Source organism: Medicago truncatula, chromosome 2, assembly GCF_003473485.1.
Source record: "Medicago truncatula cultivar Jemalong A17 chromosome 2, MtrunA17r5.0-ANR, whole genome shotgun sequence".
Lineage (NCBI taxonomy): Eukaryota > Viridiplantae > Streptophyta > Magnoliopsida > Fabales > Fabaceae > Medicago > Medicago truncatula.
Window position 1 is genome coordinate 18,980,810 of NC_053043.1, and position 16,466 is coordinate 18,997,275.

The 16,466-nt window shown below is 33.3% G+C and overlaps 1 protein-coding gene across 2 annotated transcripts; it reads right to left on the reverse strand.

The window, feature by feature from the left end:
* Positions 1-7,444: 7,444 nt before the first annotated feature.
* On the reverse strand, positions 7,445-15,861 carry LOC25486540 (DEAD-box ATP-dependent RNA helicase 17). 2 transcript variants are annotated; one of them, XM_013608129.3, is made up of 10 exons: positions 15,632-15,861; positions 15,468-15,540; positions 15,273-15,382; positions 14,154-14,297; positions 13,081-13,189; positions 12,613-12,962; positions 12,442-12,515; positions 11,226-11,530; positions 9,823-10,069; positions 7,445-8,200 (listed from the first exon to the last, which is right to left on the reverse strand). In XM_013608129.3, exons 1-10 carry the CDS (start codon positions 15,798-15,800, stop codon positions 7,949-7,951), a joined length of 1,833 nt encoding a protein of 610 aa, XP_013463583.1. In that variant the 5' UTR covers positions 15,801-15,861; the 3' UTR covers positions 7,445-7,948. The 2 variants fall into 2 exon arrangements, with proteins under 2 accessions (XP_013463583.1, XP_024633332.1); XM_024777564.2 differs by lacking the exons at positions 15,468-15,540; positions 15,632-15,861 and having other exon boundaries at positions 14,154-14,259.
* Positions 15,862-16,466: the final 605 nt, after the last annotated feature.

Consider the following 16,466-nt stretch of genomic DNA (forward strand, 5'->3'; position numbering starts at 1 on the left):
GTCACTATAAGTCGTTAGTTATTATACGGATCATTACATGGACTTGCCCTGATTCCATTGGACCAAGACCGACAAGCTAATATGGACTGTTCATAGTGGATTCAAGGCTAGCTTATCTGGATATAAGGGTTGAATGACTCAAAAAGACAAAACCTCACTAAAAAGGATAACTCATGACCTCTTTCAAGGTGCCCACTTTTAAATCATAAAAACCTCACATATTTGGCGCATTCTTACTTGATTATTAGAGTGTTTTCATCTACACCACTCCGTCCTACGAAGAAGAAATATATTGATCAAATTCCGACAACCAAGACTAGTCTCCTCCATTACAAGGCCAAAAAATATGGCCCTTAAAGATCATTTGGTGACTTCACTAGGGATCGAACCTAGAAAAGAAACCTTCGCAAAATGAGGTTCAATGGTCAACACTCAATTTCGGTATGTAGCCATCACCACTTACGTTTAGCCTCGTACACGAGATGGATCTAGTTCGTTTTCTCCTCCTAGCCCGAATCAGAACAATTCTTGCGATGGAACCATGATAGATCATCCTCCAACACGCCTGATCCAAGTTGTCGCAGCTCACAACTTGGTGATCCATATACAAAGATATATAATCACAATTCACAACCCAAGGTGAGCACATTACACGTGTGGAAAATGCATAGATCCAAGTTCCCTACCGAGAAGGTCAGTGGGTGAATGCTAACGTCAGGCGCGATGCAGTCCTCCAACTTGAAGAAACAATGTTTATGCCCCATTTAGATTCAGAAACAAGTCCCAATGCCACCATCATAATGGAGGTTACAGTTCAAAACCATAACCCATACGTTCTACGGTATAATCTCAAGGAAGAAGAGGTCGTGGAGAATTTCATTCAGCGTTTAGAAGTCACGGGGTCATAGCTACGATTCTATATCCCCTTCATGGTATCATAACCATAGATCCTGGTCCTTTGAGTGTAGCTAGTATGAAAACGAGATGCCATACCAAAACACTTTCACGATTAGAATAAATGATTATCTCATGCCTATATCGCACCAAAAGTTGTTACAATTGCAGTCATACGATGACATTGTCGACCTGGAAGACCACGCAGAGACGGTGGAAATATTGTTGTCATTTTGCAATGCATGAAGAACAATCAAGTGAAAACTGTTCATATTGACCATATGTGAAAGCACAATGGCATGGTTCAAAGGTTTGCATTCTAGAACAATTGAGTCATAGGCCGAGCTATACAAGTGCTTCACAGGCCATTTTACTACTTCAAGGAGAGAAACCAAGTCAATGGGTAGTTTTCGAGCTATACGGTAGAAGATGGAGAAACGTTGAGGGCCTATATAACAACCTTAACATCTTTAAGTATTGCGACTGTCCCCACAAACCAACACGTGTCTTTACAGTGTGTTTTGTCCTCACTCGCACGATTTTCAAGAAACTTTTCAGAAGATCACCCATCCCAAAATTGCTCAAAATCAAGCACGCTAAGTTGTTGAGTTTTTATGGAATGGGTCCCGCCACTTAGCCAGAAGGGTAAAACTAACATAACCACTATGGGGGTCTATAAATAGAGTGTTCCTCATCGGAATAAGGTGTACCCCCTTATTCCAAGGAATATTCTCAAAACACATTAAAACCTCACTTACTCGAGTGTTCAAGTATCTTAGCAGGTGCGCCTTAAGTATTGTGAATAGGGACTGACTGATATTTCATTTCTTCGACGAGAACAATTTTCACGATTCTTTTATAAATATGAATAATATTAAATTCTATTTCATATTAAATTTATTTTTGGTCTTGAGCACATCTCTAGTTCCAAGAGAAACACAAAGGTCAAGTATATGAAGGAAAGGTCACCATTCAAAAATATAAAATAAAATGGGTTTGAAACTGTCCACAAGGGCTCTCCTCTCCAACAGGGGCTATGTAATATAATGGGTCTACAGTTTTCATTTTGTTTTCATTGATGTTTGACAAAAAAATAAAAAATAGTTTCCCATTCCCATGCATGGAGTTTTGCTATAGCCTATGCATTATTACGCTCAATGTTTGGATATACACAACAATGGTGGGTCATGCAATTGGGATTTATACTGCTTCTATAACTAGTAGAGAAGTGTACTTTAGATTAATTTATACAGTTTAAAATTAAGCCATAAGATATCAGCCAAGTCACAAGAGCTTCTCTCTATAATTTACTTTAACGAATATAATTTTCCCTTGGCCAGTTAAAAAAATGTTCTCTAAAAGCATACTTTTAGATGTGTTCAGGGTTTGGTTTTATAGACAAAAACTGAACCAAATCGTTAAGAGGAGTGATATTTGAACAATTAATTTAGTTGACAACTTGTGTGACAACCATAATTTATAAAGAAAAAGTAGGTATTTGCACGGAAACCAAAGCAATAGAGAGATAAAGTAAAAAAATTATGTGAATATGAGAGAGAAAGTTGTCACAAAAATTATTACCAAATAGATGTTCAAATATCATTTCTCAATCGTTAAACATCATTCCTGTTCCACGTTTCATTAAGTTTGAACCAAACTATCAAGCATGCATTGCGAATTGAACTGAACTATTATAACGCTGAAATGATTGGTTCTATAGTTTTGAACATAACCATAACTAATGTTTAAGAAAAATATTTTTCTGACCCGAATCAAGGTTTTTCAATTTAAATTACCATTGTTTTTTGAAGAAGATTTAAATTACCATTGTTATTGCTATTATTATCATCTTATAATTAATAGCGTTAAAGAAAAGTACAAAAAAGCAAACCAAATCTAACAGCACGACTAAAACCAAATATTAAACTGAATCATTCAACTAAATCGAATGACTTTTATAAATTATGAACTGAAACTAAAACGAAATGGTTGAGTTCAGTTCATGAATTTTTCACAATTCAGTTTATTTTGATACGATTCGACCAGAGAACATTATCACGAAAATATTTTCAAAATTACTAGAATCTCTTCGTTTAGGTTAAAAAAAGTAAAAAAATACTTCTTTTTTTCCATTATAAAGTATTTAGTTAAAATTGGATTACGTTATAGAATTTACTCTGAGAAGTTCGTGAGGGATGGTGATTGAGCTATAGGTAGGCCCTTTAGATTGTTTAATCTCTGAAACAAGTCAATCGAAAGTTACGATTCGATAAAAAAAATGATTTGGTCAAAAAAAATTGTGCGACCGGTGTCACGATCCAATAAATCTTAGGGGCTGTAAAGCAATTACATAGAGAAATTGCATTTGGACTCAGAGGGTATGTTAAAGTTCAAATCTTGAAAGCTTGGCTAAATTTGGACACAAAATATAGAAGAAAGAAAGAAAGAAGAATTATGCTCTTCTACCAACATGTTTTGCTCATTCCCAACTGAAATTCAAAATTATCCCTGCGTGAGTTAACTTACGCTAGTGTTAAATCTGTGTGACTTAACTCACGCTGTGTGCTGTTTTAAAGGCAGACATAACCTCATTTCATCATTTCCCATCTAAAATCTCTAAAATTTCTCTCAAATCACCCAAATCCAAAACTCCTTCAAGTTCAATAAGAAAACACTCCAATCACAAGTAAGTTTTCATAATCAAACACCATTAACTTTTTTATGTTTATATGTTAGCTTTTTCCTCTTAAATTAGATTTTTTTTAGTTTTAGGGTTTTGTTTAAATTTTGACTTTCTTTGCAAGAAATGATACAATGTTACATGTAAATGACTTATATTGCTTAATTGTTTATATGTTTGTATGTTTATGTTGTAGTTATGAGTTTTAAGGTTTATGTATAATTTGCACTCCAAGTGTTCGATGAAATGTTTGAATGAGTTTTTCATTGATTATTTAATTTTAAATGATGTAGATTTGAAACAATGACCGATTTGTTCAAGGTTTGCATACGTCAACGGTGAAAATCCTCAGATGTTCAAGGTTCGGTAAATTAATGTCACGTTAAAAGGTCTTAAGGATCAACTAGATGAAATCAACCAAGGACTCAACCCCGGAGACACAAGGAGGGGGGAATACATTTGGTATGAACGTCCAACGTTGGACGACAGGAGAATAACGTTCAGTCGACTAGAATTAACGAACGACGACGACGTGAGGAGCATGTTCTTGATTTTTTGGCTGCACCTGTGGATCAATATGTTTGTCACGTTGCTGAGATCGCCTGAAGATATTCTCAACAATTTGATTCCGACAGAAGATTATCATTAGGTAGCATCATTATTATGTACTGTTTGTATTTTGTTGAAATTTAAGTTTAATTCTTGTTAGTTTGCTGAAGATGTTGGTATTGAAGTGTCTTATACTGAATGTAGTGATTTGCAAGCCTCTTTAAAAAGTCAAAATATTAAGAGAACACAACATGTATTCTGCAGAATCTGCTATATAGGTTTTCACATCGAATTCCTTCATATATGATGAGTGTCACGGATGGGAATGCACCTATAGGAGGTTTTTTTGAGCTTGATCGTGCTCCTCTGTCAATTGAAACTTGTCAGTTGGCAAGGCCGTAAGATTAAGTTCAAAGCAACCTCTTGGAATGCATTCTTTTTTGTGATGACAGGAATGCACCTTTAAGAGGTTCCATTGAGCTTAATCATGCTCCTATGTCAATTGAAACATGTCAGTTGGCAGGGCAGTAAGATTAAGTTCAACGCGGAATGCATTTCTTTCTGTGATGACTCATCGTATATGAGGTAATTCGATGTGAGAATTTATATAGTTGATTTTGTAGAATACATGTGCTGTGTTCTCTTCATTCTTTTGACTTTTCAATGGGGCTGCAAATCACTACGCTAAGTATAAGACACTTCAATACCAACATTTTGAGCAAACTTTCAATAACTTAATTTAAACCCAACATCATGATGATACCACATATATTTAAGGAGAATGTAATGTAATGTAGATGAAATTAAAACTAAATAAAATTGTGTATTTTTTTAATTGATTTTGTGTAATTGTGTCACTTTATTCGAATTTATTTATTCAATACCCAATTTTTATTCGAATTCACGCTGGTTTTAATTAGTTTTTATTCACTTTATTCGAATGTATTTATTCAATACACAATTTTTATTCGAATTCACGCTATGTTTAATATGTCTTTATTCGAATTTATTTATTCAATACACAATTTTTATTCGAATTCACGCTGGATTTAATTAGTCTTTATTCGAATTTATTTATTTAATACGCAACTTTTATTCGAATTCACTTTATTCGAATTTATTTATTCAATACACAATTATAAAATAAATGCAAATATAAACAAAAATAAAGAAACAAAAATAATAGACATAAAATCTCATTTTATTAATATAATTGATACATTTACAATAATGTATGTTTCTTGTCTAGGGAAGGGGGATTTGGGTAAAATTAAATCTGGGGTAAAAAGAAAACCACAAGAAAACCAACCTTCTTGGGGTAAAAAGAAATTAACCTAAAAAGAAACCCTATTGGGGTAAGGTATTTTTCTTGTCTTATGTGAAAAAAACCTTCGATGTCAACCTTCTTTGCAATGTGTTGCCATCTCTATTGACCGTTCATACAACCCTGCTCATACAACCCCTGCAATTTTCAAAGATGTCTCTTTCTATGAAAGACCAAGGATGAAAAAACATTGTTGTTGTAGAAGGAAGAGGAGGAGGAGAGAATGTGGGATGATGGTGTGAGAAATGATGAATGTTGGAAGGGTATTTATAGGGGGATTGTAAAACATGAGTTTTAACTACACTTAATGTAGTCAAAAAACATATAAAATCTTGTAAAAACGTGTAAAATCAATTAAAAAAGCTTGACCACCGTCCAAAAAACATGCTATTTGTTCATGAACTACCGGCCAACCTGCTTGAGTTAACTCACGCAGAGGCATTATAATCACTTCAGTTGGAAATGAACATTTTTGGTTGGGTAAAGAGCAGAATTTTTTTTTGTTTTTTTAAGCTAAAGAGCAGAATTCAAGAAAGAAAGAGAGAAAGAAAACTTGGCTAAATATAGAGCCATTATGTTTGGCAAGAAATTGGTAGGGATTAGATGAAGACAGTTAGATGAATGGAGGTCATCGAAGCTTTGAAGATAGTTTTCGTATCGAACATACAAATGGTTCAGTGAAAGCTTCATTGTGCTAGTGGAATCTAGAAAAGAAATTTCTTTAATGGATTTTATTCAATTAAAATTTGGACATGTTACACCAACATTTGAGCAAATTGTTAAAAGAAAGAGCTTGGCACTAATTGGGTAGTTTTGGTTAAATGGGAGATAAATGAGAACCGTTGAAAGATTGTTACAGTTTTAAACCTAGACTAATCAATGGTTAATCACTTAATTGCTTACGGTTTTAACCCTAGATTAAAGTTAAACGAATTACCATTATATATTGAATCTACTGAAGAGGCTAAACTCTCACAAAGTCGCGAACCAATGTTTGAATGATAACTGAAAAAGATACAAATGTGTTCAACACGGATTACCGTATGGAGAAACATGAAAAACTAATTTTTATTTATTTTTTACTTGAGAATAATAAAAAAAATTGCAAATCTGGGGTTGTATATTATATCCTTAATTTCATTTGCAAGTTCCCTACTTCTATTTTTTGCACAACCATGCAAGAAAACATGTTTGGTGCCATTCCTTTTTTTTATAGTGGCCAGAGTTTAAACCCTAGATCTTGCATATTTTATGCATTATCCCAACCAACTGAGCTAAACTTACGAGGACTGATGTCATCCCTTTATTCCTACGAAAGAAGAGCAAGAACTAAAAATGTAGGTAGGGCTGCGAATCTAAGGAACCAGCTAACCATATTGCATTCAAAATTAAATTTATGAATAAAATTGAGCTCTAGATTGCTGACATTGTATTATATCTGTTGCTCCACCGAATTTATTGTTTCTCCACTGCACATGATAGTGGGGACTGGGGGCCAACATTTTATGTTACCCTTATTCATGGCATGTCAAATAGGTGGTGGGGTTTTTTCCTATACAATTATTAATATTTCAAACAAGTGTATATATGTTTTTTTAGAGGATTCAAACAAGTACACTCATTGATCTGAATCCTAATCAAATGATACTTTGCATAACTAAAAGAGACAAACTAAATCAATTATTAAGGCTACTTTGGTGTGCATGATAGGATACAGACAAAATATGATAAAGAATCGGATATTGATATGATACGATAGTGACAAGACAAACACTTATCACATCCCATGTTTGGATAATACATGATAAGAAAGAAGATAACACTATTTTTAATCCTATCATGTGTTTGGTGTACACTTGATATTAACATATTATCTTTACTGTTGGTGCACCAAACATCAAATTTAATTAGGATATGATAGTTTTATCATATCTTATCTCTTTAACATGCGCACCAAACGGACCTTAACGTATTTTAAGACAAAGCAACAACAATGGTATTTTTAAGATGAAAATAACTAGATCCAAAATCCTAACATGTTTGTAGAGAACTGTTTCGCCCTATCTGATCTTTAGCCACTCATGTTTGATGGTTATATTAATACTTGGCAAAACAAAACAAAATTCCAAGTAACATGAGGTATCCAAATCCTACAAAACCGTATACCAAAACCAGAACTAAATAAAATTAGAATCAAATACATCCGCATGCCATTCTTGTGTTAAGATAAGTTGTCAACACGACGAGGCACACTTTCAGAAATCCGTTTTTTTTAAGAATCTCTTCCATTGAAACCACCATGTTTTTAAGGACTCCTGAAGAAACAAACATGCTGTATGTTAGTGTCATTCTTGTCTATCGATGAATTTGAAGGCCTTTGGTGCTATGCTATTACTCGATCTGGGTGATTAAAGAGACAACTTTGTTGACACAATGACGTAGATTCTGGTAGTCACAATTTGACACCTTTTGATTCATAAAACTTACATTCAGGGTTGGCATTATGTCACACGTCGTGCAACTTTTCTCTTATTTGACGACCCATTTTTCTTCTCGAATCTTTTCCTCTTCTTAGTTTGGTTTTGGAAAGTCTTTCCAACTAAGGAGGGTATTTGTTTCAATCCAAAGCTTTTTGCTACGTGCCCTAAGTGAAGTTTCTTAACCATAAATATTCTTTTCAGCTCCCCACGATGCGCTGTGTATGCTCGGACCCAAGAGCAAAATGCTCTCTTGGCAAGTTCTTCCATTTTGGGCTGAAAATGACAAGGCAATAATTGGTTAGTGAATACAAAGAAGAAACAAAAAGCCATTATAGGATCAGATTATTTACCAATTTGGATAAACAGCTTAATTATGAGCGTATTAGCAGCATAGACACCTATCATCTAAATTCTTATTAATAAGCTAACTCTATAACAAAAGATGAAATAAGGTTCACTATTTCTACATACGCTATAAGTTGTTTTTCGTAAGCTATTTTTGAGAGCTTGTGGAAATAAGACGAAACAGCTAATGAACATATAAGCAGTTTCCTAAACAGTTTCACAAGAACTCATAACAGTAGACGAGCTCAAATAATCCAATCCAAACAGTATGAAAAACATTAATGTTTAGTGAAAAATCATAAGGAATAAACAAGCCACCAAAACTGTAGATAGAAGAATTGAAAACATTGATCTGCAGATCAGAATGATCATATCCTTCAATTTGAGTGTATCCTTGATTGATATATATATATATATATATGAGGCAAGATCCATTTGACACCAGGTGTAAGTCATTTGAATTACACCAAAATATGTGGCCCTTTTCCTCTTTTACAATTTGTTGGAGTTTAAGTGTCATATGCTACATTATATCTCTTGGATCGGCAGCATCCACTATTCAGAATCTCAACCATTTATGGGAGGATTAACTTATCATCAAGCTTTTTCATATACTAGATGACGCCATAGTAATTATTATGCATTGATTGTGAGCCTTGTTTTTGTAAGCACATAAATCAACCAAATTTGGTGGATGAATAAAAAAGAAATCAAGAGACTTTCAATTAAAAGAATTGATAAATTCAAATAACAGGAATTAGAATATAAAATTGAAGTTTTAGATTAAGAACGTGAATTCAAACAACTATGGAACTGTAAATGGTATCAAAAGTGAAATTGAAAATTGAGAAATTGTTTTGGATTTCCTAGAATTGAATTAAGATAATGAATTAATAGATAAACAGATATGGAATTATGAGATTTATCAGAAACTAAGAGCATGTGCCGTGTACTGAACTATTGAAGATTGAGAGATGTGAAGGTAGGAGCTTCCCGTTGAGTGAGATCTTTCGCCAGTGACAATACCGATCTTGTGACATCCGGTGCACAGAAAGAAAATGTTTGTATTTGTTTGTTTAATAGGAAACGTATGATTTAATAACTTTAATGGTTGAGATTTGGTGCAAGTCAAATGACTTACACCTGGTGTCAACGGATCTTGCCTCTCTCTCTCTCTCTCTCTCTCTCTCTATATATATATATATATATATATATATATATATATATATATATATTATATTTAGAATAAGGAATACCCCTCTCCCTTTCTTCACTAACTTTCCATTTCCCTCCACTCAAGAACTTCCAAACACAGAAGAAATGGGCAAATTAGGCATTTTTATTTTGATCTAACACTCGTTTGTAAATCAAATGCTTTAGCCGATGCAATAAACCAGCATGAAATGTTTCATAGTTTTCAAAAGTTATAAACTCCACACAATTGCAATGACAATTCCAAATTTTACATGTTGTCCAACTAAAAGGGGATGAAAAAAGTAGTATACAATTTCACATATGTAGAATTCAATAAGATTAGCAATGAGAATCACCTTGGATGAGATACAGGATTCAAGTGCCTTCTGGAGACACATGATCCATGGATGCATGTCTATGAAAACAGATTTCTTTGTGTTGTTCTTCTGCGCAGACAGTGGGAAACTATCCAACACTTTGAGGAGAGGATACTCTGCTAGCGAGACACCATGTTTCTCCAAGTCTTGTAAATACTCTATTTCAGATGGTTGCAGAAATAACAACGACTCTCCTCTTTCACCAAGTCGAGCAGTTCTTCCAACTCTGCACCAAAATTTAATGATAAATCATAGATAGTCTTCAAATCATATTAGAAGATTATTAATTTTTTTAAACAGGGATATCTGAGGACTCTTTTGAATCTACTAGATGAGATATCTAGTGAAACAAGCCTCACTTACTCCTGTTTGTTAAAATCACACTGAGAAGAGTAAAACCTTTACACTTCTAGAAATATAACATGTTTGGATAAACAGCTTAATCAAGCACTTATAGCATTAGTTTTTATCATATAAGTGCTCATGTATAAGTTATTTCTATAAAAAAAATATAAAATAAAATCAAACTGTTTTCATATACACTAAGTTTTCTTGGTGAACTTATGGAAATAATCTGAAAACAGCTAATGGAAATGTCATAAGCTGTTTCTATAAGCTCTCCCAAACAGCCTTACAAGTTCTTATGTCAATAGATACGCTCGAATAAGTCGATCCAAACAGGCCATAACTCTTTGACTTTTATCATGGAACTATTAGACAACAAAGTACGCTAAATATTGCTTTAAAGCAATAGAAGTGGGAATTACATTTATAATTTCATTTTTTTAAAAGGATTCTTTCTAGGCTCTTTCTCATAGTAAACTAAAAATTAACACCACTAATGAGCATCATTTAAATATTCAAAAAAGAAATTAAATTTGTAATACAAAAGGAATGGAAGATAAGATAAGTATCCAAAGGAGAAGATTAGGCACTATGAAGTGGAAGAAAATAGAATGACATGAAGTCAACCAACGATGCTAATGTTTAACATTTACTTTTTAGCCATTACTTGATACAATTTACTTTATATTAGCACCACATGTTGATATTCTAGCCAATATAAATTATAAACTAGAGTAATTAATTTGTAAAAGTCTAACTTCTATTAAATTATTGACTTGGATGTGTAATCTAGAGTTTAAATCATGTACAAATATTTCAACATGTGAAAATGAATACTTGAAAGGAATACTTTAATATTATATGTGAATTTTCTAGTCCTATTTAATTTACGGTAAATGATTTTTTTTTTTTTTTTTAAGATTATATAAACCGGTCATAGCATGTGTATTTGGATTACAATATGAAGAACAGAAAACATCAATAATTAATTGGAACATACACCCCAACCAAAGAAAAACAAAAGATGAATTAGGTACCTGTGCACATATTCAGTAGCTTCTCCGGGAGAATCGTATTGTATTATGCATCTAACATTTGGAAAATCTAAGCCTCTGGCAGAAACATCAGTAGACAAAAGAAGGGCAGATTTCTCAGTTTTGAAGGCCTGAAAACTGGTTGTCCTGTCCTCTTGTTCCATATTACCATGTAGCCGAAGAGTTTTACATCCAAGAAACATTGGTCTGTTCCCTTCTTCGGTTTGCGGAAACGCTGAGAAAAGGAATTCGGTTAACAATGAATAGTGAAAGTCCACCGCATCACATGTTGAAAAGAATAGCACAATCTGTGAAGTCAATAGATGAATGATGTGATTTATAAAGCATACTATTTTGAAATAAATGTGATTAATGGAAAATGTCAGTTCATGGAAAGAAGCTAAAAATCTGCCATAAAAATATAGTGGATTGCATTGAACCTACGACAGAAGCATGATGGCTATAATAATAAAATAAAGTAAAAACTACAATTAATTTAAAATTTCAAACATTTCCATCATTTTTTTTTTTTGGTCAAATTAGTTCTTTATCTTTAAAAATGTTCACACCCTTGAACCAACTTTCACAATTTCACTTTTAGTTCACTTTTGTTACAAATTTGTGTACATGATCATTGAATTGAATGATACATTATAGAGAATGTTTCACCACTCAGCACCACAGTTCGACTTTCATTGACAATAACAAGATCACAATTTTCAATAAAGTTAATTTTGATGAATTTTTTTGGGGGATTGATGGATTAGATACTGTAACAGTCATTACATCGTAATTTAGATGTATCTTGATGAATTGAAGATGTAATTTACCTTTTTAAACAGTTTCTTTTAGCAAGCCTTACCTTTCTGAACAGTTAAGTACAAATTTTGGTAACATACATAGATGAAAAAAGAATTTCGGTGCAACATTGTTCATGTTTTTAAACATTAAGGGCTAACTTAACTTGAAACGAATAAAAGATAAAGCACATGTTTGAAACTTCAAATTATTATTTTAAAGGATCTCAGGAGTAGTTTTGCCTAAAATAAGAATAATAAGCATGATTCTTGTCATAGCTCTGACAAAATCAAACCTGAAATATATCATGATTTGTGCTATTTTCTTCATATACCAATTGACACGCAATAATTTAAGCATTGAAATAATTGAAGAATGTACAGAGTGCAAAATCTACTGATTTCAAGCACCAAAGTCTTACCTTCTGTGAAGGTTCCCTTTCAAAAAGATGCTTTAAAATAGAAAGAAGTATAGCAAGCCGTGATCCACAAGGCACTGCATAATAAACCAATTAGGTATGCATGATCTTAAAACATTATACGAAATTAGAAATCTTGTCGAAGAAATTTATACTTATCAGTTTATCACATACCCTTCATGTATCTCTGAATCAACTGTTCGGGCACTTTATAAGCTCCAACTGCTGGTATTTTACTGGAATACGTGCCTTCATTGTCTTCATCACAATCTGAATTATCAAATCTAATTTTTGACGTTGGTTCCAGTACTTTATCATCAATACCAATCATCACTGGATCCTCTAAGCTAATTTTGGCAAGGTGGTTTACTTTCTCATTTAAAGTCGCAGATAAAAGCAGGTTTTGTCTTTGAAATTTAGTGGGTCTTGGAACTCCATTCCCTTGGTCATCGTGCCCTGTCTTCATTGAACCTAAAAGATTTAGTATTTCTTGTATCTCTTTACCAAATCCTAATTCCAAAATACTGCAAAAAGAAAAGAAAGAAAATGTAAGGCAAAGAAAATAATGCACCGAGAAAATGTATCACAGTTACAATGCATAGATAATGTAATTTCTATTGCAGCAATAGGTCAAAACCATACCGATCAGCTTCGTCAAAAATTATCCAGCGCAAATTTGTGTACACAAATGATGATGTGTTCTTCAAGTGATCTAAAAGGCGCCCGGGAGTTGCAATAAGAATTGATATACCTAAATAGGAATCACAGAGGTTAAAGACTCATCAATGTTTGTAGGATAATTTATACAATGTTGGTCGACATGACATTTCCTTACTGTGACAGATAAATTTTCTTTTAAACATACAAATAGATGTAAATGTTTAATCGGAGATCCTACATACAACTGGTAAGCGTACTAAAAATCATAAACCGTAGAATCATAACAAGGATTATAAGATCCTAAAAAGACATATATATGCATACATTCAGAAATAGCCTTTAAATTAAAGCATTAAAAATCATAAACCGTAGAATCATAACAAGGATTGTAAGATCCTAAATAAATTTAAAATCCATAAAATTGCAAATTAACAGCTTAAGTCAAAGTTTAAACAACTTGACAACTCTAAAAACAGAAGAAGAAGTTTATGGCAACTGACGAGACATAAACCAAACAGCTCCCACAGCCATATGATGAAATTCCACATTCACCACAACCAAACTCCTAGAGAACCAACACCCAGCAACAGACACAATCAATGTCGGTTTGTGAAAAGCAGAGACAGAAACCACTTGTGCAATGAACTAAAATAACCACAAAGACGATAAAACCAAAGAGTTTACAGTTCCAGAAGCAGGATTCAGTATAGTCACACAATCCAGACCAACTCAAAAAGTGTCCGCAGATGTCCCACACAATTTTACTAGATTATGTTACGGCACAACACAAGGATAACTGACAAACTCAAACCATAAAATGTTCTAGTACAGCATTGGGATCCCTGATGCACCCAAAAATCATAAAAATGAACCAACTTACAAGATCACAATTTTAACTACCTTGAAGAATACCATAAAACTAATTTTTCCTATTATAAGTTCATGTCTGGTTTTCCACGACAGTCCTGATTTAAGTTTTGAACAACTAATAAAGAACAGTTTCCAAAGATGAAGTCAAAACTAGAGTATTGATGATGAATAAAGATGATTTCTACCTTTGCGCAGCCTGGCTTTCTCCTTTGATCTACTTTCACCACCCATGATGTATCCTGGAACAATCCAATGAAACCGGTGCAATAACTTCTGAAGAATTTCATGAACCTGCAAACATAACTCGCGCGTTGGTACAAGAACCAACGCTATCACCAATAAATTAATTAAATCTGGGAAAATAATAAATATTTTTAGACACTATAAACAGTGAAACTGACAGGTTTAAAAGATGACACTTTATAATAATATGTTTTTTATGTTAATTATATTCAATGTTAGGGTACAAAATAATAATGTGTTGTCACTTTTCCCTTGACAGTTTAAGCTTTCAAATTTTTTTATACTTACATCTATCATAGCCGGCATTACTTGAATTTAATCAAATATAAAGCAAGTTTAACGTCTATAAGATCTCAGCTCAGCGGTAAGCTTGACCTTGTAACTCAACGGATGATATTCAAATCCCCTATTGCAAAATGGTCTGGCGTGCCTCTTTGATTAATAATAACTTCTCCCTACCCCAATTTCATTCAAAGAAGCATGTTCAACGTTATCCATACTTCAACAACAAAGAGATTTCCCATGAGGGGACTGAGTTACTGTGTTCATACAGCTTATACTTTTGCTTATACTTGGGTTTTTGTGAGAAATAGTCATTGACATTCAAACTTCTTACATCCTTTTTTTCTAAACTAGTAGCATCAAGTGAAAAGAAAAATACAGCCTAACATGATATTCAATAAAGTAAATTAAGTATATAAAAATGAATAAATTTTATTTTATTATTTGTAATTTAAAGAACTGTTTTCATTATCTTATCATCAGTAATAATCACTATATCGAAAGTAGCCTAAACAATTATCGGTCACAAACTATGAAGCAGAGACACTACTTGGGTTAGGTGTGTCCGGGTGTCGGACATGCGTCGGTGTCCGACACAAACAAGACACCGACACATATGATTACACTGAATTATGTGATTTTCTCAATTTATTAGCGGCGTCGCGTGTCCGTGTCGTGTCTGGTGTTCGTGCGTACAAACAATAGAAGTGAATAAAAGCAATGACACAATGGTACTTAAGTATAAAATAATAGTATTGAAAAGAACAATAACAACACACCAAATGTTCCATCGGAGCGCTGAATTCTCTTATCATAACTCTGCAAGTGATGAATTATTGGAGCCAGGTATGCAATAGTCTTCCCCGTGCCAGTAGCAGCATTAACCAGTCTAAATTTTCTCATTAAAGAACCCAATTCAAAAACAAAAATCAACAACAACTACAACAATGAAAAGTTTATAAGAGAAAGGATACGCATGACGACCAGAGAGAACAACAGGAATAGCTTGAGCTTGAACTAACGTTGGACCTTCAAAACCCATTCTTTCTGTTCAAAAAGATACAAAATTTGGATAATTTAAGCTTGCTAATAATTTAGAACACGAAATAAAGAGATAAGAAGGAAAAAGAAAAGTTACCACGAAGTTGGTCACATAAGGTTTGGTGAAGACCAAGGCTAGAGAAGGAACAAGAAGCAAAAACATTGCTGGTGTTGTTGTTGTTATTGTCTCCTTTGTTGGTAGTTTTTTCTTTCTGTTTGTCTTTGTTTTTCACCACTTGGGTTTTGGTTTTAATCGTCGTCCCCATTCTACTCTTTGATCAAGGAAAACCACCCACTGCGGCTGCGTGTTTCTCAGTCATTATAAGAGAAGAAGGTTGTGGTCAAAACGACCCACCGGTTCACCTCACTGCTTCCCGGTCTGCCCGGTCCAGGTTTTGTTAATTCAAGTTCTAACCTTTTTATCGGACCGACCGGGTTTTTTCAGTTAAATTAGATTTATGCATTGAGTTTTTTTGTTTTTGTTTGAGAATCGTAGTAATTAAAATGGACAATATATTATTTATATAGGGGTGTTCGTGGGTGAGTTTGGGTTGAGTTTGGCCAAATCCAAAATCAAACCAAAGATGGTACTTCAGTTTGGGTGAGGTAAAATAACCACCCGTTATACTATTTGGTGGATTTGGACAAACCCATTAATTTTTCGGTTGGGTTGGATTGAGTAATGGGTTACTCAACTTATTTTTCTATTTTTTTTTAATATTAAATGACTAAATGACAAGTCCTCATTATTTTGTTTTAAAATAGTACTCAACTTTTAAATTTTCTAAAAAAAATGTTTAACTTATTTTACTATAATTTTATGCATCATAAAATATGAAATAATAAACTTCATCATAAAATACTTGCAACAAACTAAAGTTGTATGACATAAAATTGCATCAGTATCAAAATAATCAAAAAGTGCAACATAT

Bases quoted from the DNA above. Each gene is read 5' to 3' on its own strand.
- LOC25486540 (XM_013608129.3), bottom strand. From the start codon at position 15,800: ATGGGGACGACGATTAAAACCAAAACCCAAGTGGTGAAAAACAAAGAC. The intron at 13,190-14,153 runs GTAGAAATCATC...ATTCCTATTTAG, and splicing joins GAAAGCCAGGCTGCGCAAAG to GTATATCAATTCTTATTGCA. The intron at 11,531-12,441 runs GTAAGACTTTGG...TTGACTTCACAG, and splicing joins AAAGGGAACCTTCACAGAAG to ATTGTGCTATTCTTTTCAAC.